At 42.7% G+C, this 25,757-nt stretch overlaps 1 protein-coding gene across 1 annotated transcript; it reads left to right on the top strand.

The window, feature by feature from the left end:
- The first annotated feature begins 59 nt into the window (after positions 1-59).
- On the top strand, positions 60-24,254 carry UFM1 (ubiquitin fold modifier 1). Its single transcript, XM_045015133.1, has 7 exons — positions 60-204; positions 289-345; positions 5,096-5,153; positions 14,338-14,377; positions 14,815-14,847; positions 22,988-23,101; positions 23,232-24,254. Coding segments are annotated over exons 1-6 (258 nt in total). The 5' UTR covers positions 60-202; the 3' UTR covers positions 23,056-23,101; positions 23,232-24,254.
- The last annotated feature ends 1,503 nt before the right edge of the window (positions 24,255-25,757 follow it).

The raw sequence follows: 25,757 nt of genomic DNA, 5'->3' as shown, positions 1-25,757 counted from the left end.
GCCTCCAGCGGCAGGACCCCGGGTAGCTGCCCCGCCGCTGCCTGTGCTGCGTGGCGGTTTTGTTCAGGCAGCGGCCGGGCAGCTCGGGCGGGGCGGAAGCGGAAGCGGCGGCGAAGGCCCCCTCGGCCGGCCGGCGCAGCGGCGGCTGACGTGTGCCTGGGGGCGGCGGCGGCGGTGGCGGTTCCTGGGCCCGGACCGGATCATGTGAGTGACACGGACCCGACCCCCCCCCTCCGCTGCCCCGCCCCCGCCGCGCCGGCTCTAACGCTCTGTCCTCTGCCTCCCCAGGTCGAAAGTCACCTTTAAAATCACGCTGACCTCGGACCCGCGGCTGCCCTACAAAGTGTGAGTGTCCCCCCCCCTCGCTGCCTCATGCCTTGTGCGCATGCGCTGCCACATCCGTCCTCTCCCGCGCCCACTGCCCGTCCTCCCGGGGCACCACTGACTGCGCGGGCACTGCCCCCCCGCCCCGCCCCCGGGCACGCCCCGCCCTGTGCCCCCAGCCGCCCCGCCCCTGGGCACTGCCCTCTACACCAGCTTCCTCCTGCTACCAACCCCCCATTAATCCCCCAGGCACTGACCCCTGTATGCCCCCCCACCCTGCCCATGGGCACCCCCCAGCCACCCCGCCCCCGGGCACTGCCCTCTACACCAGCCGCCTCCTGCTACCAACCCCCCATTAATCCCCCAGGCACTGACCCCTGTATGCCCCCCCACCCTGCCCATGGGCACCCCCCAGCCACCCCGCCCCCGGGCACTGCCCTCTACACCAGCCTCCTCCTGCTACCAACCCCCCATTAATCCCCCAACTGCCCCACCCCAGGCACTGACCCCTGCATGCCAGCCCCCCCGCCCTGCCCATGGGCATTGCCCCCCACCGACTTCCCTGCTACCAACCCCTATGCCTTGTCCATGGGCACCACCCCACACCAGCCCTGCAATCACCCTGACTACAGGTACTGCATCCCCACACCAGCCCCTCCCACGCCAATGGCCATTGACCCTCCCCACTCATGGGTATTGCCCCTCAGCCCCCCATCTCCTGCTGCCCTTTCCATGGGCGCTGTGCCCCCTTTCACTGCCCTGCCCACAGACACTGATCTGCCCCCGTCTACTGATGCCATCTGTAACCCACCCTCAGCTGTGCCCCAAACCCACCCGTCTTGCCTACAGGCACTGTCCCTGAACCCATGAGGGCTGCTCCCTCCCACAGACTTCTCTGTTCACATAGACACTGCCTCATGCCCATAGTCACAGAATTATAGAATCATAGAATATCAGGGAGTTTAAGGATAGAAGAGACCATCAGATCATGTAGTCTGATCTCTTGTGTAGCATAGGTCACCAACACCCCACACTAAACCCAACTAGTGAAATTATATTAAAGTATTGCAGCCCACAGGAGACTAGACTGTTATATGCCACAGGCAGAGAACAGGAGGGACTGAACTGCACTGATGCCAAAGGGCCCTGCAAAGGCAGAAAATTGAGATATACCCAGGTAATCTCGGTAAGTGACCCATACCCGATGCTGCACAGGAATGTGAAAACCCCCTAGGTTCACTGATCTGGGGGGAAAATTCTTTCCCAACCCCATATATGGTAGTCAGTTTGACCCTGAGCATGTGAACAAGAATAAGCCAGCAAAGCACATGAGAGTGAGTGCTCATGTCACTTCAGCTTCCTTCTCTTTCCATGTGGGTATTGCCCCATGCTTATAGCTTCCTTTTCATTCCACGTGGACGCTGCTCCACATCTGCTGTTTCGTCTGTGGTTACTGCCCCACACTGACTCCTCTTCTTGTGAACGCTGCTCACCTAGCATTGCAGGATGAAGGTGACAGGATGAGATTAAGATTAGTTAATGTATTGCTCTATAGAAAAGTCTAAAATAAATGATGCAGTCTATTACTCCTAGTCCAGTACTCTGTACTAAAGATAGGGGCAAATGCAGTGATTTATAGCAATTTATAGGAAATCTGACGTAATCTGGAAATTTACAGCTCATATTTGGGCAAAATTTGGTTACACAGTGGGAGATTGTTAAGCCTCTTCCACATAAACTATTCTCAAAGAGCCTCGTGGCATTGTGTGGAATTCATTTTTTTAACATACATTTTTCTGTAATTTTGGTTTCAAGTGTAGCACGGATAGCAATGGTATTCTTGTGGAGCTTGTTTGTTACATAGTTATTTTAATTGATGTTTTTGTGTAGTTTACTAAGGCCATGTTCACAGGACACAGTTTTGTCGACATAAGGCAGCTTATGCCAAATTAACTACGGAGGTGTACACACTGCAGTGCTCCTGCCACTTTAACTTGTCTGCTACGGCTACATAATAAAACCACCTCGAGGAGAGACGTAACACTTAGGGTATGGCTACACTGGCGAGTTGCAGCGCTGGAAAGCCTCCACCAGCGCTGCAATTAGTAAGTGGCCACACCTGCAGGGCACTTCCAGCGCTGCAACTCCCTGGCTGCAGCGCTGGCCGTACACCTCACTCAGCATGGGGAATAAGGATTCCAGCGCTGGTGCTGCAGCGCTGGTCATCAAGTGTGGCCACACACCAGCGCTGTGATTGGCCTCCAGGGTATAAGGATGTATCCCAGAATGCTTTTATAAATTACTCTCTTTGTTTTGTTATGCAGCCTCTCTTTGTTTTGTTATGAACGAGCCGATCAGAGCTCCGTTGCTTATCTAAAAAACAAACAGAGCTCCTGTTTGCTGTGATCATCTGTACCTGGCTGTAAACAATCAAATGAGAGGCAGGCAGGGAGGGAGTGAGACAGCGGGGAGTCATGTTGGCTGCAGGCTGTTTGCAATTAAGAGTTAAGACTAAGGGGTCGGAAACATGTTCTGAGTTTTCAATGCAGGAAGCTAAACACACAGTGTTGGCTCCAAAAATCTCCTCTCTCTTTCCCCCCGCTCCCTGTCACACTAGACCCCACTCCACCCCCCTCTTTTGAAAAGCACGTTGCGGCCACTTGAACGCTGGGATAGCTGCCCATAATGCATCACTCCCAACAGCGCTGCAAATACTGCAAATGTGGCCACACACCAGCGCTGGCCCTGCACAGCTGGATGACCAGCGCTGCAAACTACCAGCGCTGCAAACCTTAAGTGTAGCCATACCCTTAGATTAACAGTGTCAGTGTAAACACTGTGTTGCTTACGTCACCATAAATGACCTCCAGGCGGCATCCCACAGTGCCCACCATGACTGCTCTAGTCATTGTTTTGAACTCCACTTCCCTGCAGCCAGGTACACAGGTGAACACTCCTTTCCTGATAAAGCCCTGAGAAGTTTTGAACTTGCTCTTCCTGTTTGCTCCATGTGGAGAACTCGCATAGTAATTGCCCAGATTAGCATGCCAGCTCACCCAGCAAACACACTCCTGCCTGGAGGTGATGGATCTCCTGGGTCTGTGGGGAGAGGAGGCTGTGCAGGCACAGCTCCAATCCAGCTGCAGGAACTTGCTTGGGGAATGGGGAAGGGCTATGATAGGGGACACACAGCAGTGCTGTGTAAAACTCAAAAGAGCTGAGGCAGGCATAGCAGAAGACATGGGAGGCAAATAGTTGCCTCTGGTGCAGAGCCGCAGACCTGTTGCTTCTATAAGGAGGTGGCTGGAGTCAGGGTGGTGGTGAATAGCTCTCCTCCTCCCCCGTTGAGCTCCTCCTGCCTTGTGCTCATAACGCACAGCGCAATAGTGAAGAGCAGTGCAGGTTCCATGCTTTCTGACACAGATGGCTGGCTCACAGGTTACCAGGGCAGTTGAACAGCACTGGAAATCTAGTAGGATGCCCATGGAATGATGGGTTTGTGAAGCCTGTGTCATGTGATGCTGAACTTGCCACCATGAAGCATTGCAAACTCTTCCCAAAACAGCCTGGGGCCAACAGCACAGTGAGATAGCTACCCTCGATGTACTGCTTTCTGCGTCGATGTAAGAGCTGCTACTATGAATGTGCTCCACTGACACATGGAGCATAGTGTGGACATGGAACAGCAATTTAATTACCGCAGTGGCTATACATTGACTTAACCTCATAGTGTAGACATAGTCTAAGTAATAATAATTTATATATGGTCTAAAATGAGTGGTATTCCTTATAACTAGGTAAAGTTAAAAATGTGCAGAATTAGGGTGTGGTTCAATGATACTTGGTTCTGATCTGGCTGAATTTAAATTGTTTTATTATTGTCACCTGGACAGTACTTTACAGATGCACAAAAGGGGAGCTCTTATCTTCTTCCACATCATGCTGATGTGTTCTTTATAGATGGTATACAGCTTTATACTGCTCCTGATCTATTTATCTAGGTATCATCACTGTGGGCTGGAATGACACGCAGGACACCTCATTAATCTGTATGATGTAGCACTGAGGCCAGGTCTACACTACAAACTTACATGAGTATAACTACGTCATTCAGGGATGTGAAAAATGCACACCTCTCAGCAATATAGTTATACCGACCTAAACCCCAGTATAGACAGTGTCCTTCCATCAACATAGCTGCTGCCTCTTGAGGACGTGGATTAACCATGCCAACAGGAGAAGCTCTTACGTCAGTGTAGTAGCGTCTTCACTAAAGCCCTGAGTTCGTAACTGTGGCCATATTGCTCATTGTGTTGGTACCACAATATGGTTTTTGAGGTCTTATCATTAAATCAGTGGTACTACTCATGTATTAAACACCATCCCCCATAGGAAGTGTTTGCAAGACCAGGCTTTTTGTAGGGGAAAGTTGAATATGTAATCTCACACATTCAAAAAGGTATGGAGACTAGATACTGGGAAGTCTTCCACAATTCTTATGTGGTAGACATGTTGACATCACTTCTTCTGGAATGCCTGTAATAATGTATTTAAAAATAAAAAGTTCAGTTATTTTTTTTGCAATGTACCAGTCTTCTTTCAGTGTTTTGGGCCCTGATCTAGCAGAGCATGTGAGTACATGCTTAATTTGAACGGCAGGAGCACTCCCATTGATTTCCGTGAAATTATAATCAATAACTTTAGGGCCATTGGAATTGGTCTCTAATTTGGTCTAGAAATCATGTTTTCTGTTAACTTTTCTTTGTTTCAGGTTAAGTGTGCCTGAAAATACACCTTTCACAGCTGTCTTGAAGTTTGCTGCAGAAGAAGTAAGTTTTGAATTGTGACAATGTTTACATCATTAACCAAAGAGTTAAATTACAAGACTCGTGTACATTTTTGTGTGAAATTATAGATGGCTGGGGCAAGAATTAGTCATGTTGGAAGTTAGCTTTTTCAATAAAAGCAAATTGGAATTTCATCAAGGCAGTTACATATTTATTATTTTTTAAAGTAATAAAAGATATCTGATCCATACTTATAGCATGGGTATAAAATGTGTGTGTATGATTTACAAATATATAGAGATAGAAAATAGGAAGTAAACATTAAGTTAATGAAAGAGAGTAACCTGGAAAGCAGTAATGCTGAAATTCTGGTAGTGATTGTGGACAACAAAATGTTGTTGGCTTTTTTGCTATAACACATGTAACTTGTTTTGGGCTGCATATGAGGAAGTGCTGCATCACAGTTCAGTGGGGAAATGGTGTATCTCTACTTGGCTTTGGTGAATCTACACCTGGAATATTGTTATATTTTGAACATTCCCTTGCTCAAGGGAAAGTGATAATTTGGAGGGATTTCAGAGAAAGTAAAAATGACGAAGGGGCTGGAGGGATAAATGTGAAGAAAAAGCAAGAGAAATGTTTATAAATTGCTAAGTGATGATTAAGGGTGGAGGCATAGCTTATAAATATTTAAAGGGTATAAATTACAAGGAGTAGTGAAGAAGGATGGTCCCGAGGTTAGGATGTCAGGTTGAGATTTGGGAGACTTCCTGTGTGATTTCGAGCAAGTTACTGATGGCTTGCCATTGTAGAAAAGTTTATACCAGTATAAAGTAAGATGTGAATTTAGGCTGTGTCTACACTGCCACTTTCAGTGCTAAAACTTTAGTTGTTCAGGGGTGTGAAAAAACCAGTCCCCTGAGTGACAAAAGTTTTAGGGCTGAAAAGCGCCAGTATGGACAGCGCTTTATCACTGGGAGCTGCGCTCTCAGCAATAAAGCAACCACCCCTCATTAGGGGTGGTTATTTTTTTATTGCTGGGAGAGCTCTCCCCCTTCGACTAATATACCCTTAAACTAATATAGTTATACCAGTATAACTCCCTGTGTGGACACTCTTATTAAGAAATAAGAGTGTCCACACAGGGAGTTATACTGGTATAACTATATAACTATAACTATATATATATATAACTATATTAATATTAATTAACTGGTATAACTATATAACTACAAGAAGCTATACCGGTGTAATTGTATCAGTATAACTGGTAAAACATTCCTGTGTAGTCAAACCCTTATTCTCTCTCTGTTAAATGGCTAAAAATAACAGTATGGCTGCAGTGGCTCAGGCTAGCTGCTCAAGTACAATCACACATTACTCCTTGGAAAATGTACTAGAAGAAATAATAGTGTATTGGCAGAGGGAATGGACCTGATGACATAGGACGTTCCATATTAGAAAGGGTTTGCCAGTATAGCTGTTCAGGCAGATCCTCTTACCGGCGATGCAGTTTAACCAGCAAAGAGTGCTTTTGCCAGTATAGCTTATACCAATTCCCCAAACAATAGAAGTTATACCATTAAAACAGTCGTTTTGCCAGTATAACTGCATCCAAAAAGTGTAGACTAGACCTTTATAGGCCTTTTCTATTTCTAAGGCTTTCGTGTATACTAGCAGCCCATGCTTTAAAAACAGCCATGTTAGGAAGGATTAGTTATTAAAATGGTCCCATTAAACAAGATACAGTTTCAACTAGTGTGTATTTATGTACTTTGGATCATGCCTTTTGAAATCAATGGGAGTCTTTCTGTTGACATCAGTGGGCTTTGAATCATCCCCTTTGTGTAGGTTTACAACCTAGAGGGATAATTACAGCTGTTTTCAGGCGGTTTAGTGGGGAAAATGAAGAACAATTGTTGTAGTGGGCTCTTGTACCCCACATATAATTAGTGTTCAGTTATATAAATCCGCTTAGCGCGCACACACAAAAAAACATTTTATTTTTAAAAGATAGGTTTTGATACTTTTATAGGTTTTTTTGGAAGCCACCTATAATACAATATGACAAGATTTCGCTCTTTCACACGCTGGTACAAGGATCTGTTATGGGGAGGAGGAAATAGTGAAATGATCGCTTTTCAAAATACTGCATTGTCTTTGGTGGTTGTTATTTATAATATTTATTTATACTACAGTAGGGCCAATGAGCTCTAGTCATGAACCCAAGACCCCAGTGTGCTAAAGTGCTATACAAACATAGAATAAAAAGACTTTGCTTCCTTGCTTATTAGCTACATTCTTTGGGGAAGGGGAGAGGTGTAATTTAATTTTTAATTCAGACCACAGGTACTGCATGTATTTGTCACTGAAAAGAACAAGACCTGGTTTCTGGCTTTATAAATGGACTATACTCCATGAACCACTTAGTTTAATGTTAACTCAATCATTTGAATAGATGAATCATTCATTTACTGTGGAGGGAATTTTTAAAGATAACATACAGAATATCTTGTAGCCCCTCAGAATAAACATGCTAGTGCTCTTTTAAATTTAAAAAAAGCATTGTTTACGTGTTTCTAGCGGTAGAGAAGTAAATAATTTTTACTTGGGCATGCTATCTGAAATATGTAGATATTTTGTTCAGTTTATTAAGATGTTATCAATTATTAAATATAGTATGAATAGGTTTCATATGAGTAATGTTTTTAATACTATACCTTTTAAGATTATTACCCCTTTTGACTGAGCTGTTAGCCGAATTTGGGGTGTTGCAGGTAGGAGGAGAAATTGATGACAAAGACAGGTATTTTCTTTGATGCAATCTTGTTTGTTTACAAAAAGTATACATAAAGTCCTGTTTTCCTGAATACAATAGGAATCAAACAGCAGGAGACAGTTTCTTTACTTGCACTTCCATACCTGCCTTGCCACCAGCACTCTGTGCCTAGATAGTTTTCTTTCTTAGCTTTCTATCAGGGCCACATTACCAGCACTTCTGTTACTTTTGGCTTTCTTGCTGCTTCGGGGTCTCTCTCGCTCTCCCTCTCCCTCTAACAATGCCCAGCTGAGCCCCGGTCCACATAGTTCATGTTCCTGAGTAGTTTGGATGTGCCCCTTTGTTTTTGGCCGGAGACATGGGCCTGTGTTTAGGGTGGAGTCAGCTTCATTGTTTCAACCACCTGATTACAATGTCGTCTTCGTATTTATCCTGAATATACAGCAGATGATTAAGCCTGACCCATAACAATAACGTTTAACTCAGCCCATAGCAATATGATTTTTTTTTTTTTGGTATGACTCTGAAGCAAATATTTAAGCCATGATTTAACCATTCTTTTTATACCTAAGCATTATTTTGCCACAAATATTGCAAAGAATACAAATTTGTACATTTCTACAATAAACATGGTGTTTGCTTGCAAAAAGCATAAGTCCAGCAAAATTGGATGGCTTTTTCTATAATATCAAATATGATCTTCACATTATTTACCCGCATCGGTTTGAAATATAGGCATTCCTGCAAAAAGCTCTTGATCTGGCTCCTCCTTCTTTTAACGGAGCAGGATCAATCCCCAAATCCGTATTACGGACACAAAAACTCTGTTAAAAACAAGTTACAAAGTCAAGCACTCAAAAGTTAGAAACTGCTTGTGCAACCTAAATTTAGCCGCCCCCGCCCCTCCCCCGGTTATGATAGTTTTTCATTACATGATCACACACTATTTTTTCCACTGGATCACTCCCTCATTCAATGCACATCTTTTGTTCTGGAGATGAATCAGGGCAGTGTAGTAAAGGAGGCTGCTGTCTGTGGTATCCCTTCCTCATTTGTTGCAGAAGTTGAAAAGTAATGAATAACGCAGGGAACTGGAGAAGAGAAAGGATGGTTTCACGGTTAAGGCCGCTGGATTCTATCCCTGCTTCTACGACAGAGTTCTTGTGTGATGCTACCGTGCAAGTCACTGAGACCAAACCTTTCAGAGGTGGTCACTAATTATGTGTTCCTCATTTTCTGCATGCCCAACTTGAGATCTTGGGCCTGTTTTACAAAAATGCTGATCTCTCACAACTGCAGTTGAAGTCCGGGAGAGCTGTATTTGAGTATATAAAGTGATATGAAAAGTTAGGTACTTTCAAAAATCAAGTCCTAGGCATCTCAGCTTGGGCACCCAAAATTGGTGGGTACTTTTTACCTTCCTGTCTCTGTGCCTCAGCTCCCCATCGTAAAATGGAGATAATTCCACTCTGTCACCTCACAGGGGTGTTTGTGAAGATAAATTAATTTTATGAAGCACTCGTATATAAGAGTGGTGAGGGCCATAGAAAAATTCATGCAGATATCTTCGGAGCAGGGTTTGAATATTGTGTGTTTAATGAGGTCTATGGCCACACCTTACATTAAAAAAGATTAATACAAAGTATTGTATAGCTGTCCATCCAGTGCACTGAATGAGACAGGGATCAATGGTAAAAAGGGTATGTGATCATGTAATTAAAGGCTGTGTAGTAATGCATATGCACAAGGGGGCTCAATTAAGGTTACACTGGAAACTTTAATTGAGGCATTTCCTAACTGTTAAGTGCATGACTTTGCAATCTGAATTTTTTTTAGTATAGTTTTTGTGGGTGTGTGTAATTTCCTATCTTTTTAAACAAGCAAACTGAACAAACATAAATTCCATCATATGGACACTCAATAATTTATCAACCAGATTCAATCCTATAGATCCACCATGCAAATCTCTGCCACCTGAGCTAACAAAGTAACTGATAGTAGTAGTAAGTTGTTATCCTCTGTGTGGGCCAGCAGTAAATGGGGATGAGACACTTTGCCAATAGGTTTCACACACACTTTCAGACAGCAGAGGACTGTTGGGATAGGAACCTTGGGTTCCATTTCAAGCTCTGGAGGGGAGTGAGCTCTAGTGGGAACAGACTCTTCTTGTTTCCCCAACGTGACTCCTTATACCCCTCCCTCTCCCCCTCCAGCCTGTCCCAGTCCCTCTTCTCTTGCTTGTCCAGTCCATCTCTACTCCTCAGGCTTCTCATTAGAACCAGCTGGACAAGGAAGCTGGGACTTGAATCTACCCCTCTGGTCTTGCTATCGCAGTTCCAAATTTCCCCTCCCAACATCCATTTTCATTCTCCTTGTCCAGTCAGTCTCAGTCCAGCCCCAACCTCCCCATCCAATCTGTCTGTCTCCTCTCTCCTTCCACTGGCTCCCAGTTCTAGTCTCCCTCCCTGCATTCATCATCCAATCTCAGTCTCCCACCTTCTCACTTTTCCCCGTATCCCCCACTGTCTTATCCCAGTCTCTTTGCCCAGAAAATCCAAGTTCTTTCCTCACAACCCATATCTTTCTCAGATCTGTCTCCCCATCCCTCAACACACACACTCTGGTTCCTAGATCCAGCCTCCTTGTTCAGCCTCCCTCCTCCCCCCACTTCCTCATCTCGTGTTATCTCAGTGTCTTCCCACCCCAGTTCCCAGTCATAATCTCTTTGTTCAACCAGTTCCAAACTGCCCTTCCTTCCTACCCAACCAATTAAAGCCTTCCGTTTCCCTGCCCCCTATAGCTTCCATTTCAAGCTTCCTCTCCCTTTTATCCCCAGTCACCTCCCGCCTACCCTGCACTTGCTCAGACAATTCTGGTTTTCTCTGCCCCCTTCAGCCACAGTTTTGCCAGACTACTTGACCGAATCTCCTCTTTTCTCTCCCCAAGTCCGCCTTGTGTCTGCTCTGCTTTTGAATTTGGCAGTTTCCACCTTCTTACTGGCTGAGTTCCAACAGAGGTGTCGCTGAGAGCACAGGACAGACTGGTTTCTTGCTCTCAGTTCCAGTGCCAAACCAGCTGCAGCCTCTAGCAGCCATTACGGGGAAAGTCCAGCTTCTCCTCTGTAGCCTTGGGCTGGAAGGAAGCATGTTCAGTCATTCACTGGAGATGGTGCATATACAGACCAGTCATATAGGAGATGTGAGAAGATGGATGCTCAGTTGCTCTTTGGGGATAGCCAACAGTATCCTTTCCGTTACATACAGTTGGTGCATGAATTCAGGGGCTCCTTGGAACAGTAGCAAATATTGAGTAACATTGGGAGCCCTGACTACTGCTGCTTTCCCCTTTCATCCCAGATGTCCTAGACTTAGGCCATGTCTACACTACCACTTATGTCGGCAAAACTTATGTCGCTCAGGGATGTGAAAAAATCACCTCCCTGAGCAACATAAGTTTTGCAGCATAAGTGGTAGTGTGCACAGCGCTATGTTGATGGGGAGAGTTTCTCCTGCCAACATAGCTACCATTGCTCATTGAGGTGGTTTTATTATGTTGACTGGAGAACTATAGTACCATAGGGTTAGACGGGACCACAAGGGTCATGTAGTCCTGCATCTTGGCAAAGGGTTAGATTTGTTGTATCTAAACCATCCAAGAATGGTGGTTATCCAGCCTACTTTTGAAAACATCCAGTGAAGGAACTTCCACGACCTCTCTAAGCAGTCTGTTCCGTTGTCCTATTGTTCTTACTATTTGGAAGTTTTTCCTGAGATTTAATCTAAATCTGCTCTGCTGTAGCTTGAACTCATTGCCGCTTGTCCTGCCCTCTGTGGCAAGAGAAAACAACTTTTATTATAGCAGCCTTTCAACTATTTGAAGACCACTGTAATGTCCCCCCTCTTAATCGCCTCTTTTCCAAACTAAACATACCCAGTTCCTTCAGCCTTTGCTCGTATGGCTTGCATTCCATCCTTTTGATCATCTTTATCGGTTGCCTCTGGATCCTTTCCAGTTTCTCCATATCTTTTCTATACATAGATGAACAAAATTGGACACAGTTCTCCAGCTGAGGCCTAACCAGTGCCGAGTAGAGCAGTACTGTCACTTCCCATGACTTGCATGCAATGCCTCTGTTAATGCAACCTAAAATTACATTTACTTCTTTTGCAACAGCATCGCATTATTGGCTCATGTTGTGGTTGTGATCCACCACAACTTCCAGATCCTTCACAGCAGTGCTGCTACCAAACCGGTTATCCCCTACTCTGTATTTGTGCATTTGATTTTTCTTCTCTAATTGTAGCACCTTGCATTTGTCTTTGTTGAATTTCATTTTGTTGTCTATAGCCCAGATCTCCCTATTATCAAAATCCCTTTGAATTTAAGCTCTATCCTCCAAAGTGTTTGCAGCCCCCCCAGAGCTTTGTGTCATCTGCCAGTTTGAACAGGATGCTCTCTATTCCTACATCTAGATCATTAATAAAGATGTTAAATAACTCTGGACCCAGAACAGATTCCTGTGGAATCCCTCCTGAGGCCTCCTTCCAATCTGACATCATTCCATTCATAGCTACTCTTTGTGGTTGTTTAACTAGTAATATATCCACTTAATGGCAGTTCCTCTGAGCCCACATTTTTCCAGCTTACTTATTAGACTGTCATGTGGGACTGTGTCAATAGCCTTGCTAAAGTCCAGGTATATTAATATCCACTGCATTCCCCCATCCACCAAACCAGTTACCCTGTAAAAGAAGGAAATCAAGCTGGTTTGTCATGATTTGTTCTTAATATATCCATGCTTGCTGCTAGTTATTTCCCCCTTCATCCTCCTGGTATTCACAAATTGAATGTTTTATACATTGCTCTAGTAGCTTCCCAGGTATCGAGGTCAGGCTGACTGATCTACAGATCCCTGGCTCCTCTTTTTTCCCCTTTTTAAAGATGGGCACTACGTTATCCTTTCTCCAGTTTTCTGAGACCTCTCCTGTCATTGATGCATTTGCAAATATTATTGTCTATGTTTACCTAAATTTTAAATGTTGACCAGGACTCAGATTAAAAAAAGGAAAGGGGGCTTGAATCATCCTGTAACAGTAACCCTTTGTCCACACCTACTATTTTCTCCTGGACCTGATTTTAAGCATGATACCATCTGAGTCCAGAAACAGAGCATACTAGGTCAGATTTTTCAAAGATTTAACCTTGTGAGTAACTTTATGGACCTGTGTGTTTACAGGATCGGGATGTTAGATTGGAAGCTCTTTGAGGCAAGAGCTATATTTTACTATATCATTGTACAGCACCTAGCACAGTGGGGTCCAGCTCTGGCTGGGACCCATGGACAGTACTGTCACATAAAAATAATATCGTAGTCCATCAAAACTCATAACTATTTTCACTGTATTACCTTAATATAGCAAAATCTAGTAGCCTGAAGTGAGTGTTTCAATCCAAGAGACTTTTGAAAGACTTACTGAAAATACATTCAGAAGTGCAGAGTAGAGACTATTTTCTATCTGGCCAGCTGTGACTTTTTTTTGTGTGTTTTTGTTTTAAGGAGTTAGCAGTTTATGAAACGGTTGTAAATTCCCCCACATAAATTGTCCCAGTAGCAGACCATCCCTGCCCAGCTCCAAGTCAAGCCAAGCAGGAACTCTGCACTGTGATTCTGCTCATTGTGATCTTAATAAATGTTTCTAAATATGCACACAAGTGATTTTACAGTTGCTCATGCACTGAAAAACACCATAGCTCTCAACACCAGGACTGTGTATGTGTCAGATTTCAGACTTGAGCCATTTTTGCTATAGCCATGTCTTTAAAAAAAATAAAATAAAATCACCTTTACGCAAAGACCAAGGCTCCAGTCCTGCAAATGCTTATGCACACACTTAACTTTGTGCCCATGAATGATACTTGAATAAATTCCATGAAATTGTTTATGTACATAAGTGTTTGAAGGTTTTATTTGTCCATTTTTATTCCAGAAGGTTCTGGCATCTATATTTGATCAATTTAAATTAAAGCAAATTATAAAACAAAATTGCATCTTTGTTCCAGAAATGTATGCAATTGAGTAGTTACTCATTTTCATCAACATTTTTGGTGCTGCTCCTTACAGTATTATCAGAATTTTTTTTTTGAACTCTTCAATTAGCATAATTTTGACATTATTTCCAGAGAATTTTTTTTCAGATGATTAGATCTAATCAACTGTTTTAACACTGTGTACTTTGTTCCATATAACCTCTTAGTGAATAATAAGCGTTGATTGTAAACAATTATTTTGATAGTCCTATAAAATCTGAAGAGGATTTTTTTTCCATAATTATTCTTCATACAGGCCTAAGCAGCTAAAATTACAACAGAGTTTAAATGTTCACTGTCGGATTTTCCACTTTGTTGTCTGTCTTTAAATTTAATTTGTCATACTTTTGTTTCATTTAGTTCAAAGTTCCTGCAGCAACAAGTGCTATTATAACAAATGGTAAGAAAATAGTTCTTCTATTGTTGATTCAGTTAAGCTGTATTCCAGAAAAGTATATAAGCAGGTTTTCTCTATAATCTAACCAGCATACAAACAGATGAGCTTCAAAAGTAATACCTCACTGTTATTCATAATGCTGGTGCATGGGGTTTTGCCATGAATATTTTATTGCTATTTGAGAGGTTTTATCCTACAGCATATCTTGTGGTTCACTATGCTGAAATTTTTATCATCAGCTGTAAGTAATAAAGATGACTAGCGATATTTTTTGGCAATAGGAAATTAATAAAGACTGATATTTAATAATTATTACAGTATGTTGTTTAGAAGTTTGAATATTTTGCATTCATTTTAATGTTGTAAGTTTACACTACTAGATACTTAGATCTGTTTTTGTTTTAGCCCCCAAAATTAATATATATATTTTTTAAACTTAGATGGAATAGGAATAAACCCTGCACAGACAGCGGGTAAGTAGTTATATTTGTGACATCCAATTAAGAAAAAACTGAATTATTTTTATTCAGTTACGATGCACCACAGTGAATGACTTATGTCCTCATCTAGTTTATCCAAGTTTTAACAGCTTTTCAAGGGACCCAGAAGTACTAAACAATGGCTGAAAGCTGCATTCAAAGTTTCATGTCAAACATCATTAAGATCATATAGTTATTGCTCAATATTTTGTTTATTTAGATCTGTGAAACAACAGTAAGCGCCTAGCTAATATTCCAGGACCCTCTCATAAATACTTAATATGATAAAGAAAAAGAAATAGCAACCCCATAATATATAATACTAAATAACCTTGCAGGGAAAAAAAAAAACCCTTAACTTCCCCTGTACATCACCCAGCAATATTTACTACTTCTGCAGCCTTTCTAAAAAGATTTAGCAGTGTGCTCTGAAGGTCAACTGATTAAAACTACTTTGGACTGGGTGAAAGAAACATTCCAAAGGAAAGGGATCTCCCTGATTGCCCATGCCAGCAGTCCCCTCTCACTCAGATCGAGGGGGACCCAGTTCAAAAACCTCTTCTAAGCTCAACTGTGGCAATGTGCCAGAGAGCGAGAGAGAGGTGGTCTCTCAAATAGGAAAGTTTGAAGTCATCTTAAAATCAACATCTTAAACTGCACCCAGAAATACACAGGCAGCCAGTGCAGATTTTGGAGCCCTGACTGAGTATGCTCATGGAAAGACTGTTTACAAAGTAGGCTGCTGCATTCTGCCCTACCTTACCTTCCAAATAAATTTAAAGTGTAACCTTAAGAGAACATTGCAGTAGTCTAGTCTCCAAATGACAAAGGCACGAAATATGTTGTCAAGGTCCACTTGGGAAAGAAATGGTCAGACCTTGTGTTCAGACACAAATGATAAAAGTGGTCTTAGTTACTGCTGAACAGTGATCATCCAATGATAATTAGGAATCTAACAAGACTTCTATGTTGCAAACATGAGCAACAATTGGTGGACAAACACCTTCAGTAGGTGGAATGTATGTGACTTTTGCCATATCTTCTGATTGCTTTCCCCAGCCTACCAATATCTTCTCCTTATCTGGCTTGAGCCTCAGCCAGATCTAACTCATCTGTGCCTCATTCTCCACCAAACATTGTGGAAGAGACACAACCACTCTGTTGGGATCAAAAGAGAGAGAGAAAAATGAAGTTGAGTGTTTTCAACACATTGGAGATATAGCAACTCTTTCTTTCCCCCTAAGGCCCAGTCCCACAAAAGATTTAAGCACCTTGCTGAATCAGGGTCTAATCCACTAACATCCTCAAATACACACTGAATGAGAAGGAGGAGAGATTAATAAGACTGGGACTTTTCAGTTTGGAAAGGCGACAGCTAAGGCAGAATATGATAAAGGTCTATAAAGTCATGACTGGTGTTGAGAAAGTAAATAAGGAAATGTTATTTACTCCTTACTATGCCAAATGAAATTAATAGGCAGCAGATTTAAAACAAAAGGTAACATTTCTTCACACAACACACTGTCACTTAGTGGAACTCTTTGCCAGAGGATGTTGTGAAGGCCCAGACTATAACAGATTAAAAATAACCAACTAGATCAATTAATGGAGGATAGGTCCATCAATGGCTATTAGCCGAGATGAGCAGGGATGCAACCCCATGCTCTGAGTGTCTGTAGCCTCTGTTTGCCAGAGGCGACATGATGGATCACTTGATTACCTGTTCTGTTCATTCCCTCTGGCATTGGCCACTGTCGGAAGATAGGATACTGAGCTAGATGGATCTTTGGTCTGACCCAGTATGGCCGTTCTTATGAGAACAAGATAGCATCTTACAGAATCTAAGGCAGATGATAAATCTAATAATGCAGTATGGATACTTGAACTTCATCCATCACCACTAGAAAGTCATCTCACAGTGTTACAAGAGCAATAACATAATTGATAAGGGTCAAATAAATCAGAGGCATCTAGGTACCAAGAGTTCTTACCACAATCTTCTCATGATTCTTAGCTGCAAAAGGAAGATTAGACACAGGGTGATTGGAAGCCAGATTGTCAGCATCAGGTGATGGTTTCTTAAATATGCACCGATGCTGCTAAGCAATGCTGGCGCATTGCCCTTCTGAGAGTGTTGAAAGTCTTCACCAGCACTAGGCTCGGCACATTCACTCATATTTAGTCCCCCATGCTTCAGTTGTGATGGGTCATACGTTAACCTAGATGAATTATGACAAAGCTGGTTATCAATAGACATGGCATCATGTACTACGCCTGGGGGAATTCTATGCCTCTGCACATGCACAGAATGTATTTCCCATGTAGATTTCTTTGCTTCCCCACAGAAAAATGACTTTCTAATGGGGAGGCAAAGGGAAGCCACAAGAGCGGTCATGCGACCCTCCCCAGCAGTATATTTCAGGTGCCAAGGGCAGCTGGCAGAGAGGTAAATCACTGTGGTGCAGGAGGCAGGACTGGGCAGACCCGGCTTCCTCTACCCTGTGCCGGACTCAGCTACTAGTCCTGGCTTGGCTCGGGAGGATGGGACTTCCTCTTGCCTTGCACAGCATCTGGGGCTGGGTCTCCCTCAACCACAGGAAGCTCTGCAAACTCCCCCATCCTCCCGCTTCCTGCACCCATCTCTCCTCAGCTGCAGAGGGAGGGATCCCTGTACAGGGAGCAGCTCCCCCATCCATCCAATCAGCATGCATCCAGACCCTCTCATACCCAGACCCTCCCGCCGATCCTCACTCCCCTGCACTCAGAACCCCCCCGATGAACCACTCCCCCTGCATCTGGACCACCCCAATGAGACACCCGCACCCTGATCCCCACCCCACCAAGCCCCAGTCAGCTGCACCTGAATTCCTGCCACACTCCTCCAGCATCTGGACCCCCCTCTGAGCCCCCTCTCACAGAGTTCTATACCCCCGCATCCAGTTCCTCCCCCCCCCCCCCCCCGCTGAGCCCCAATCACCTTTACCTGGACCCAACCTGCAGAGTCCCATTACCATTGCACCCAGAACCCCCCAACAAGCCCCTGTACATCCAGATTCTTCCCGCACCTGGATCCCCCACTAAGCTGCCCGCATCCAGATTGCCCTACACAGAACCCTCAACCCATACCTGGAAACCCTGACACTAAGCCCCTCCACACTTGGATCCTGCGTTGCTGAGCCTGCCTGTTACCGCCCCGTGTGCAGGTGCATGTTTCTGGGGTAGGCCCAGTCCTTGTGCTGTGTCAGGGTTGGGTGCAGCCTCACCGCAGAGTCCAGAGTCGGGGAAGCTTCAGGGTGATCTCCCACCGCTGTGAACCCTGTGGCCTGTGCCCCCCAGTGCCATGCTCAAGCCTCCACATTTATTTGTCACAAAAAATTTTGCAGAATTTTAAAATATTGTGCACAGACTTTTTTAATTTTTTAGTGCAGGATTTTAAATGATTTGGAGCAGAATGCCCTCAGGAGTAACCATGCAAGAACTAGTGTTTTTGATATTTTCATTTAAAATGCTTTTAGTGCTTTAAAATCTCATTTGATAGAGCAATTGTTTCAGTCTACAAAAACCTCAGAACGTGAGGATTTATTGGAAAAAATGTAATGTTTTCCCTGTGGATCTCAGGCATTCCATGAGAAGACACAGTCCTTCCATGCCATTCCCTTGTCTCCCAACCCCAACAACAGTAATGTTATACTGCCAAAATATAATCTCTCCTCCTCCCCCACATTGACTCTGTGCTACCTCCATTTTGGGAGGGAGAGGTAAAAGGTGCAGAGCAGGAGTTAAAGCGAACCAACCAGCATTAACTCCCATACAGATTTCGATTTGGAAGACTCTCTGGTTTGGGGGCAAGCATGCCGTACCTTTTTGAAGAAAACACTGTTGCATTAATGGTAGAGGCAGGGAGGGAGGGGCAGGAGTGAGTGATGTGCCTGGGGGCAAATGTGGGCCTGTTTAAATAACATTTGTACAGCTTTTGTCGGGTGCATAGTGGCACAAGTACATTTCATCCAGATTAGCAGGTTTAGTCCTCAGGGTATCAGATTCATTGTTCAAGACCTAATGTGTTTTGTATATAATCAGCTTTATCTTCATGTTTCCTTTGTTGTGCCTTGGCTTTGTGAGTAGCAGAAAATAATACAATAGCCATACAAAATCTTTTGGCTTTTTTGTGCTTCAGCAATATATACTCCTGGCAAACCTCTTAAAAGTATATGCTTGTGGCAGGACACTCCAAATGCGTGGATCTGCCAGCCCTCGTTAGGCTAGACAAATAGAGTATTTTAAATCTCAGCCACTGTGCCTAAAGTGTCCCTTAGTTTTAACTTCAAGGGAAAATGGTAAATTTTGCTCCACTCTAGTGATAACTTGGACAAGTGTTAGAGATTTTGATCTGTCATAAAAGCAAGCACTTAGCAGAGTGATGTTGAGGCTTCTGGGAGAGAACTTGTAACAGACATATTTTCACACATAAGTATCAAGGGATATTTAGATATTTGTCACATGTAGGTAGATTTTTTTGGGGGGGGAGGGGGGGAATAGAATTGAAATTTCCCTAAATATTGGATATTTTTACTTAAAACTGCTTTCTCTTCCTTAAAAGCCTGTCACTACCAGCAGTATACGCCTGCGATCCATTTGAATGATGGTTAAGGTTATACAAAAGCTAGGTTTTGTTTGCTCAGTCATACTAGTACTTCTCAGTCTCAGGACTTGTCTACACTACCGCGCGGGATCGATCTAAGAATAGCATAGCTGAAGTCGACATACTTAGATCTACTTACTGCAGTGTCTTCACTGCGGTAAGTCGACAGCTGGCACTCTCCCATCGACTCCACTTGCGCTCTCTTTCTGGTGGAGCACGGGAGTCGACGGGAGAATGCTCAGTGATCGATTTAGTGTGTCTATACTAGCTGCAATAAATCGACCCCCGCTGGATCAGTCGCTGCCCAGCAATCCGGCAGGTAGTGTAGATAAGCCCTCAGTGTACTTGTGTTTTTTGTATTATCATTGGATTGGAACAGCTAGCCAAGGGTTGGACAGTGCTTCTGAAAAGGTGGACTTACTCTCACCCCTTGTTTTTCAGTGTACTCTGTCTTCCTTTCATTTCCTGTGTGGTCTCATCTGTTCACTACCACTACCCTTTATGTCCCTTTATCAGTTACTCCCCCCCTCCGCTCTCATTTTACTTTCTCTCATCTCCTTTCCACCTCCAACCTTGTGGTCGTGTTTTGAATCATTCCCTGTGCAACCGTTATTCTCTCTGTTTTATTCTCCCTCCCTACTTTGGTTTTCCTGATGCTTTGTTCCAACCTGTCCTGGTGTATGTGTGAGCGTTAAAGTGAAATTTACTCAATTCCTGATCTCTGAAGTGTACTGTCTGCAGGTTCTCAAGATATTGGAGAGCGGTCTTCATTTTGCTGCCCGCACAATACAGCTGAAAGAGAGAAGGCAAAGGAAGGAATTAAGGAGAAGGAAAAGAGACAAGCAAAAATAGTATATCATTTTCTGTTTTCAGAGGCAGAGATGAGGAACCACTGACAGGGCTAGAAGATACATTTTTAGTATAATACATAAAAGTAGATGAGTGAGTCTATTTTTTTCTCTTCAATGTCCTGCTCGGGAAAGAGATTAAAAAGTATTTCTGCAGCGATGTAGGGAGATGATTCTTATAAACTTATAACCATTGTAATACGTCTTTCTTAAGGATCCACTAGCTTTCTTTCTTCATTTCATTTACAGTTTGAGCTGGTCATAATTTTTTTAAAATAAAAAAAAATGGAAAATTTTGACTAAATTTTCACATTCCTTCCCCCCTCTCCGCCCCCCTTCCAACCAAATATAGAACTGGTCAAAATATTCTGAAAAAGGGCAACGTTTCAATATTGCCCTCTTTGCCCCACCCTCTTTCCACCCCCTCATCGCCCCCCACCCCAACATTTTTCATAGCTCTATTTACGAAATCAGGAAATCAAGATGACTTACCGCTTTTTAATTTTTGTTTTTAGATGTATATTTTAATCGCCGTCTCTAACAGACAGTTTGGTTGATATTTGAGAGGTTAAACATCCAATCAAGAAAGCTTTATTCATTTGAAGCTTTATTCCCCGATATGCAAATACCTGTGAACAGTACTAACATATAACATATGTTGACAATAGGATAGCAAATTTTGAAGGAAATCTGAGTTTAATGATGTTTGATTGATTTGAGGTTCGTAGAGCACAGAATAGGTAACATTTAAGTTAATTTAGGACTACGTTTTGACATTACAAACTGCCCAGTGTAAGAAACAGGTGTCTGAAGGAGTTGAAAATCTACTTTCCAGCCTCCTGGCTGCTCCAGATTAGCCTAAACTGTATCAAGTCTATACCTAGTGCTGTGGAATCTCCCTGATGTACAGCACCACCAAGGTTCATTTGGGTGTGTGGGAAAGAGCAGAGCTAAGATTCCACCTATTCCACCCCCACCCCTTCTGTGTCCCTCTAGAAAAGGGTGGAAGTAGCAACTCTGCTGAACCTGCTTCTCCCTCGGTGTTGCTTCCCATGATGTGGGTAGCTGGTACTGAGTTTAAGGGCACCTTGTGCCCCTGTACTTCCACCAAGAGATGTGTGTCTGTATATAAATTCATAGTAAGATCACCTTAGGCTTGGAGAACTTTAAAAACCTGTAAGAAGACTCAATACATTAGATACCTCTGAAAAAAGTTCTTGAGAAAACAAGCTAATGAGTGAGGAGCTGACTTTTCCTGCTTCATTGTTATTCAGGCAAGATAATATATTTATATTCAAAGACAAAAAATATGTTGAGATAGTTAAGGTTGGGAATATATATCAGTGATGGGTAGGGTTGCCAAGTGTCCGGTTTTTGACTGAAACACCCGGTCAAAAAGGGACCCTGGCAGCACCAATCAGCACTGCTGACCAAGCCTTTAAAAATCCGGTTGGCGCGGGGCTGGCAGGCTCCCTACTTGGCTCCGCGCGGCTCCCAGGAAGCAGTTGGCATGCCCTTCCAGCTCCAAGGCATAAGAGTGGCCATGGGGGCTTCGCATGCTGCCCCCACCTCAAGCACCAGCTCCACAGTTCCCATTGGCCGGGAACCAGCCCTGAGCCCCCTCCTTGATCTTGCACCCCAAACCCCATTCTGCAACCCTGTGCCAGTCCTGAGCCCCTTCCTGCATCCAAACTCCCTCCCAGAGCCCACACCCCCTGCCACAGCTCAGAACGCCTTCCTGCACCCAAATTCCCTCTCGGAGCCCCTACCCCCTCTTGCACTCCAACCCCCAGCCTATAGCCCCCTTCCACACATCAACGCCCATGCCAGAGCCCACACCCCCACCTGGAGCCCTCACACACACCCCATACTCCAACTCCCTGCCCCAGCCAGGTGCCCCCTCCCGCAGCCTGAACCCCTCATTTCTGCCCCTACCCCGGAGCCCACACCCCCAGACAGTCCCCTCCACTCCCGCACCCCAATCCTCTGCCCCAGCCCAGTGAAAATGAGTGAGTGAGGGAGGGTGGGGAAGTTCCCATTGGCCGGGCAACGGAGGCAGGGGGAGGGAGGGGATAGAATGAGCTGGGATGGGGCAGAGCAAGGGTGTTCGGTTTTTAGCACTTTGTTTAATTTTTGTGACAGCCAGCTAGACTATGCAACTTGATCCAGACTGTTAAAAACTCACTACGGTACACAATATATGGGATGAACAAAACAGATATAGCAGGCTGTACACAATGCCAGGAGGCCTTGAAAGCATATTGTATTTGCAGTATCTTTGCTTTTTATTCTTTCCTTGAATTTTTGTCGGTCATGTTTAAAATCATGGTGAAACTATTAATTTATATTGTTAACTAATGAGCTTAATATGTAATCTTGTGCCTGGCTTTTTTGTTTTAAATTGCAAAGTGTTCATTAGACTGTGCATATGTGAGAGGAACTGGAAAATGTTACAAAGCATGCAGTCAGTTTCTCATGCATGAGAGAAATTCTGACTATGTAATTGAAAACTGAAACATGATGATATTATTGTTCCTAAGATCATACTTACACTTTTTGGGAACTGATTTCCTTGAAGAGCTCTTATTGATAACACATACCTGTATTTAACCTATAGGTGACCAACTTTCTCTTTTTTGTTTAGGAAATGTTTTCCTAAAGCATGGTTCAGAACTACGGATTATTCCCAGAGATCGTGTTGGGAGCTGTTAATATCTACTGAGTGGTTTTGGAATAAGTGAAATCACCATGCTAAAGAGTAAATGGTCATATTTATTTTGGAATTCTACAGTACAACTAATGAATCAGCCTGTTTTAAAATTACCTACAATGACTACCTGGGATTTAAAAATTAATTAAAAACAGTTTTCGTTTTCTTTCCCTATTAGCATTTAGCAAATCATAAGCTGGCCTGGCCCTTCATCTACTAACCGAAGAATGGTCTGACGTAATGCTATATTCTTGAAAGCAGGATGGACCTCTTTCTTTTTAGTAACAGAACCTCTTAGGAAATGTTATTGAAAACAAAAGGGAAAACCTTGACAGTAGAGACATACAACTGTGACTGATAGACTAATAATAGAATCCTATATTTAGACATTTATTTTGTGAAAGAAGAAGCTGTATCTGATTTTTAGAAAAGAAGACCATTAGGAAAAAATTCTTTCCTACTGAAAGCTAAAAAACATTAGTCTAAACCCTGAATTATGTATAATGTACATTGTCAAACTCAAAGAAACAATTTTCCTCACAGTTAAAATTTTCAGTCCAAATAGAAGGGGTATCTTGAAAACTTCAGATTCTTTTGTTACTGAAATATGCAGAGAACTTCTAAGAAATGTAAATACTTGGCTATAATCATAAGTTACTGGAAAAAAATTTAATTAAAGAAAAATAAATGTACTTTTGTTAAATCTTCATTTGAGCTTCATTGGTCAAACTAGCTTTTACAAATTTTCCCTGATACTGGATTTAACATTAAATAAAGTGCCCTCAGCTGAAAGGTGGTGTAAAATCACAAATCATGGGAATCCCATATGCTGTATGATAGGGATTTATCAGTTGAATACTACATTCCTTTATCAGCAAACATATTTATTTGAGGAAAACGTCTTAGTTTGTGGCTACTGTATGTTACTTGGGAAACAGTGGTGGAATCACTTGAATGTTTGTATGTTCAGAAATTAAGCATTTTGTTTATACATTGTCTGAAGTTAAATTGTTACATCAACTATGGACCTACATTGGAGAAACCAGTATGTCTTGTTTTGACACACAATGATATATTGTAGTTTCAAACTAGTATGCATTTTGCCAAACAAATCATCATTGCATTTTATCTATCCTCATACATTTAATTTATTGAGGTTACAAAAAATTGAACAATAAACAATAATACTTTAGAAAAACAAGTATTTGTTATGTATGTCTTTATCTCATTCAGAAAACAGACCCAGAGGGGACTCAGAAAGGTGTGATGGTGGCTAATGCTGTGCACAGGCACGAGTCCCCTTCTTAGTGGAGATGAAGAAATGTGCATGTGGAGGCCCCCTACGTGTTCACATGTGAAGGAGGCATACAGGCTCCTGCATTTTTCAGCTCTGTCAACTGCTTGTATTTTGGTTTCCCTTTAGCAGCGTAAACAGTGTCCTGGAAGGAGGGGAGGGAGAAAAGAAAGAGTTGAAGCAACTTGTGTTCATTCATCATTTTCCTAATTAGATTGTGGTAATAAATTAGAAATTGTGCCTTTACACCTTTTAATCAATATACTCTGAAATTCATTATAATCGGAGCGATCCCTATTACTATAAATGTTATGGTATGTTGATTTAAAGGGCAAAGTGCATAATTTCTATTAATCTGTTGCCACAATATAATTAAAATGAACAGAATTAATTGTTTCTAATTTTTGTCCTCAAGACTGTTTGGCTGGATAGCTGAAAACCACTTGCCATCAGAACATAAAAACAAGCATATGGAGTTTCTCTAATCAAGAAGTTTTCTTGTATTGCACTTTGTACAGACATCTTAAAGCCTATCAGATTCTAAGGTCATTTGAAAATCTTCAGGATCTTTTTATGCATAATATAAAGGGAACTAGGTAAAAAAATAATAATTTCAAATGATATATACTATATATTTTATTATAAATACACTCAAGTAATACCTTGACTATTTTAATAAACATATTTGATATATTTCGAATTGTAAGTAAGAAAATTGAGTAAATACTGTGAAAAGGATCTCAGCAACTTGAAACAATGAATGATCACTTAGTACACCTCTACCTCGATATAATGCAACCCGATATAACACGAATTTGGATATAACGCGGTAAAGCAGTGCTCCGGGTGGGTGGGGCTGCACACTGCGGCGGATCAAATTCGATATAACACAGTTTCACCTATAATGCAGTAAGATTTTTTGGCTCCCAAGGACAGGGTTATATCAAGGTAGAGGTGTATTGCATGTGAGTATTCTTGCAGTAAATTTTTTTAAAACTGGGCATAACTCTCCTTACCATTAAAGCAAATGATGTGTTTGCTTCAGTAGTAAAAGACTTGTTGAATTTTTTGTGGGTGTGCAATCTGATTTGATATGATTTTCCATTTTGTTATGACCAGCATTCATAGTTGAGGTGAGATTTTCAGAGGAACTCTGTATAGAGCTCCACAACCACAGTGCTGCGCACTTTTGGAATCTGGCTACTTATGGAAGTTGAACTTTTCATAAAATCTGGCTCTGATTGTGAATGCTGAGCTCTTTCTGAAAATCTGCACTTGGGGGTCTGATCCAAAGCTTACTGAAGTACTCTCCTTGACTTTAGTATGTGTTAGATCGCTCCTTTGGGGAACAGACACATGAAGCCAATTCTTGGGCTGGCTTGTGCATTGCATAGGTCTCAGATATTCTGG

This window comes from Mauremys mutica, chromosome 1, assembly GCF_020497125.1.
Source record: "Mauremys mutica isolate MM-2020 ecotype Southern chromosome 1, ASM2049712v1, whole genome shotgun sequence".
In the NCBI taxonomy this organism is placed as follows: domain Eukaryota; kingdom Metazoa; phylum Chordata; order Testudines; family Geoemydidae; genus Mauremys; species Mauremys mutica.
Note: the sequence above shows the minus strand (reverse complement) of the source record. Positions and strands in the feature narration are given on the sequence as shown.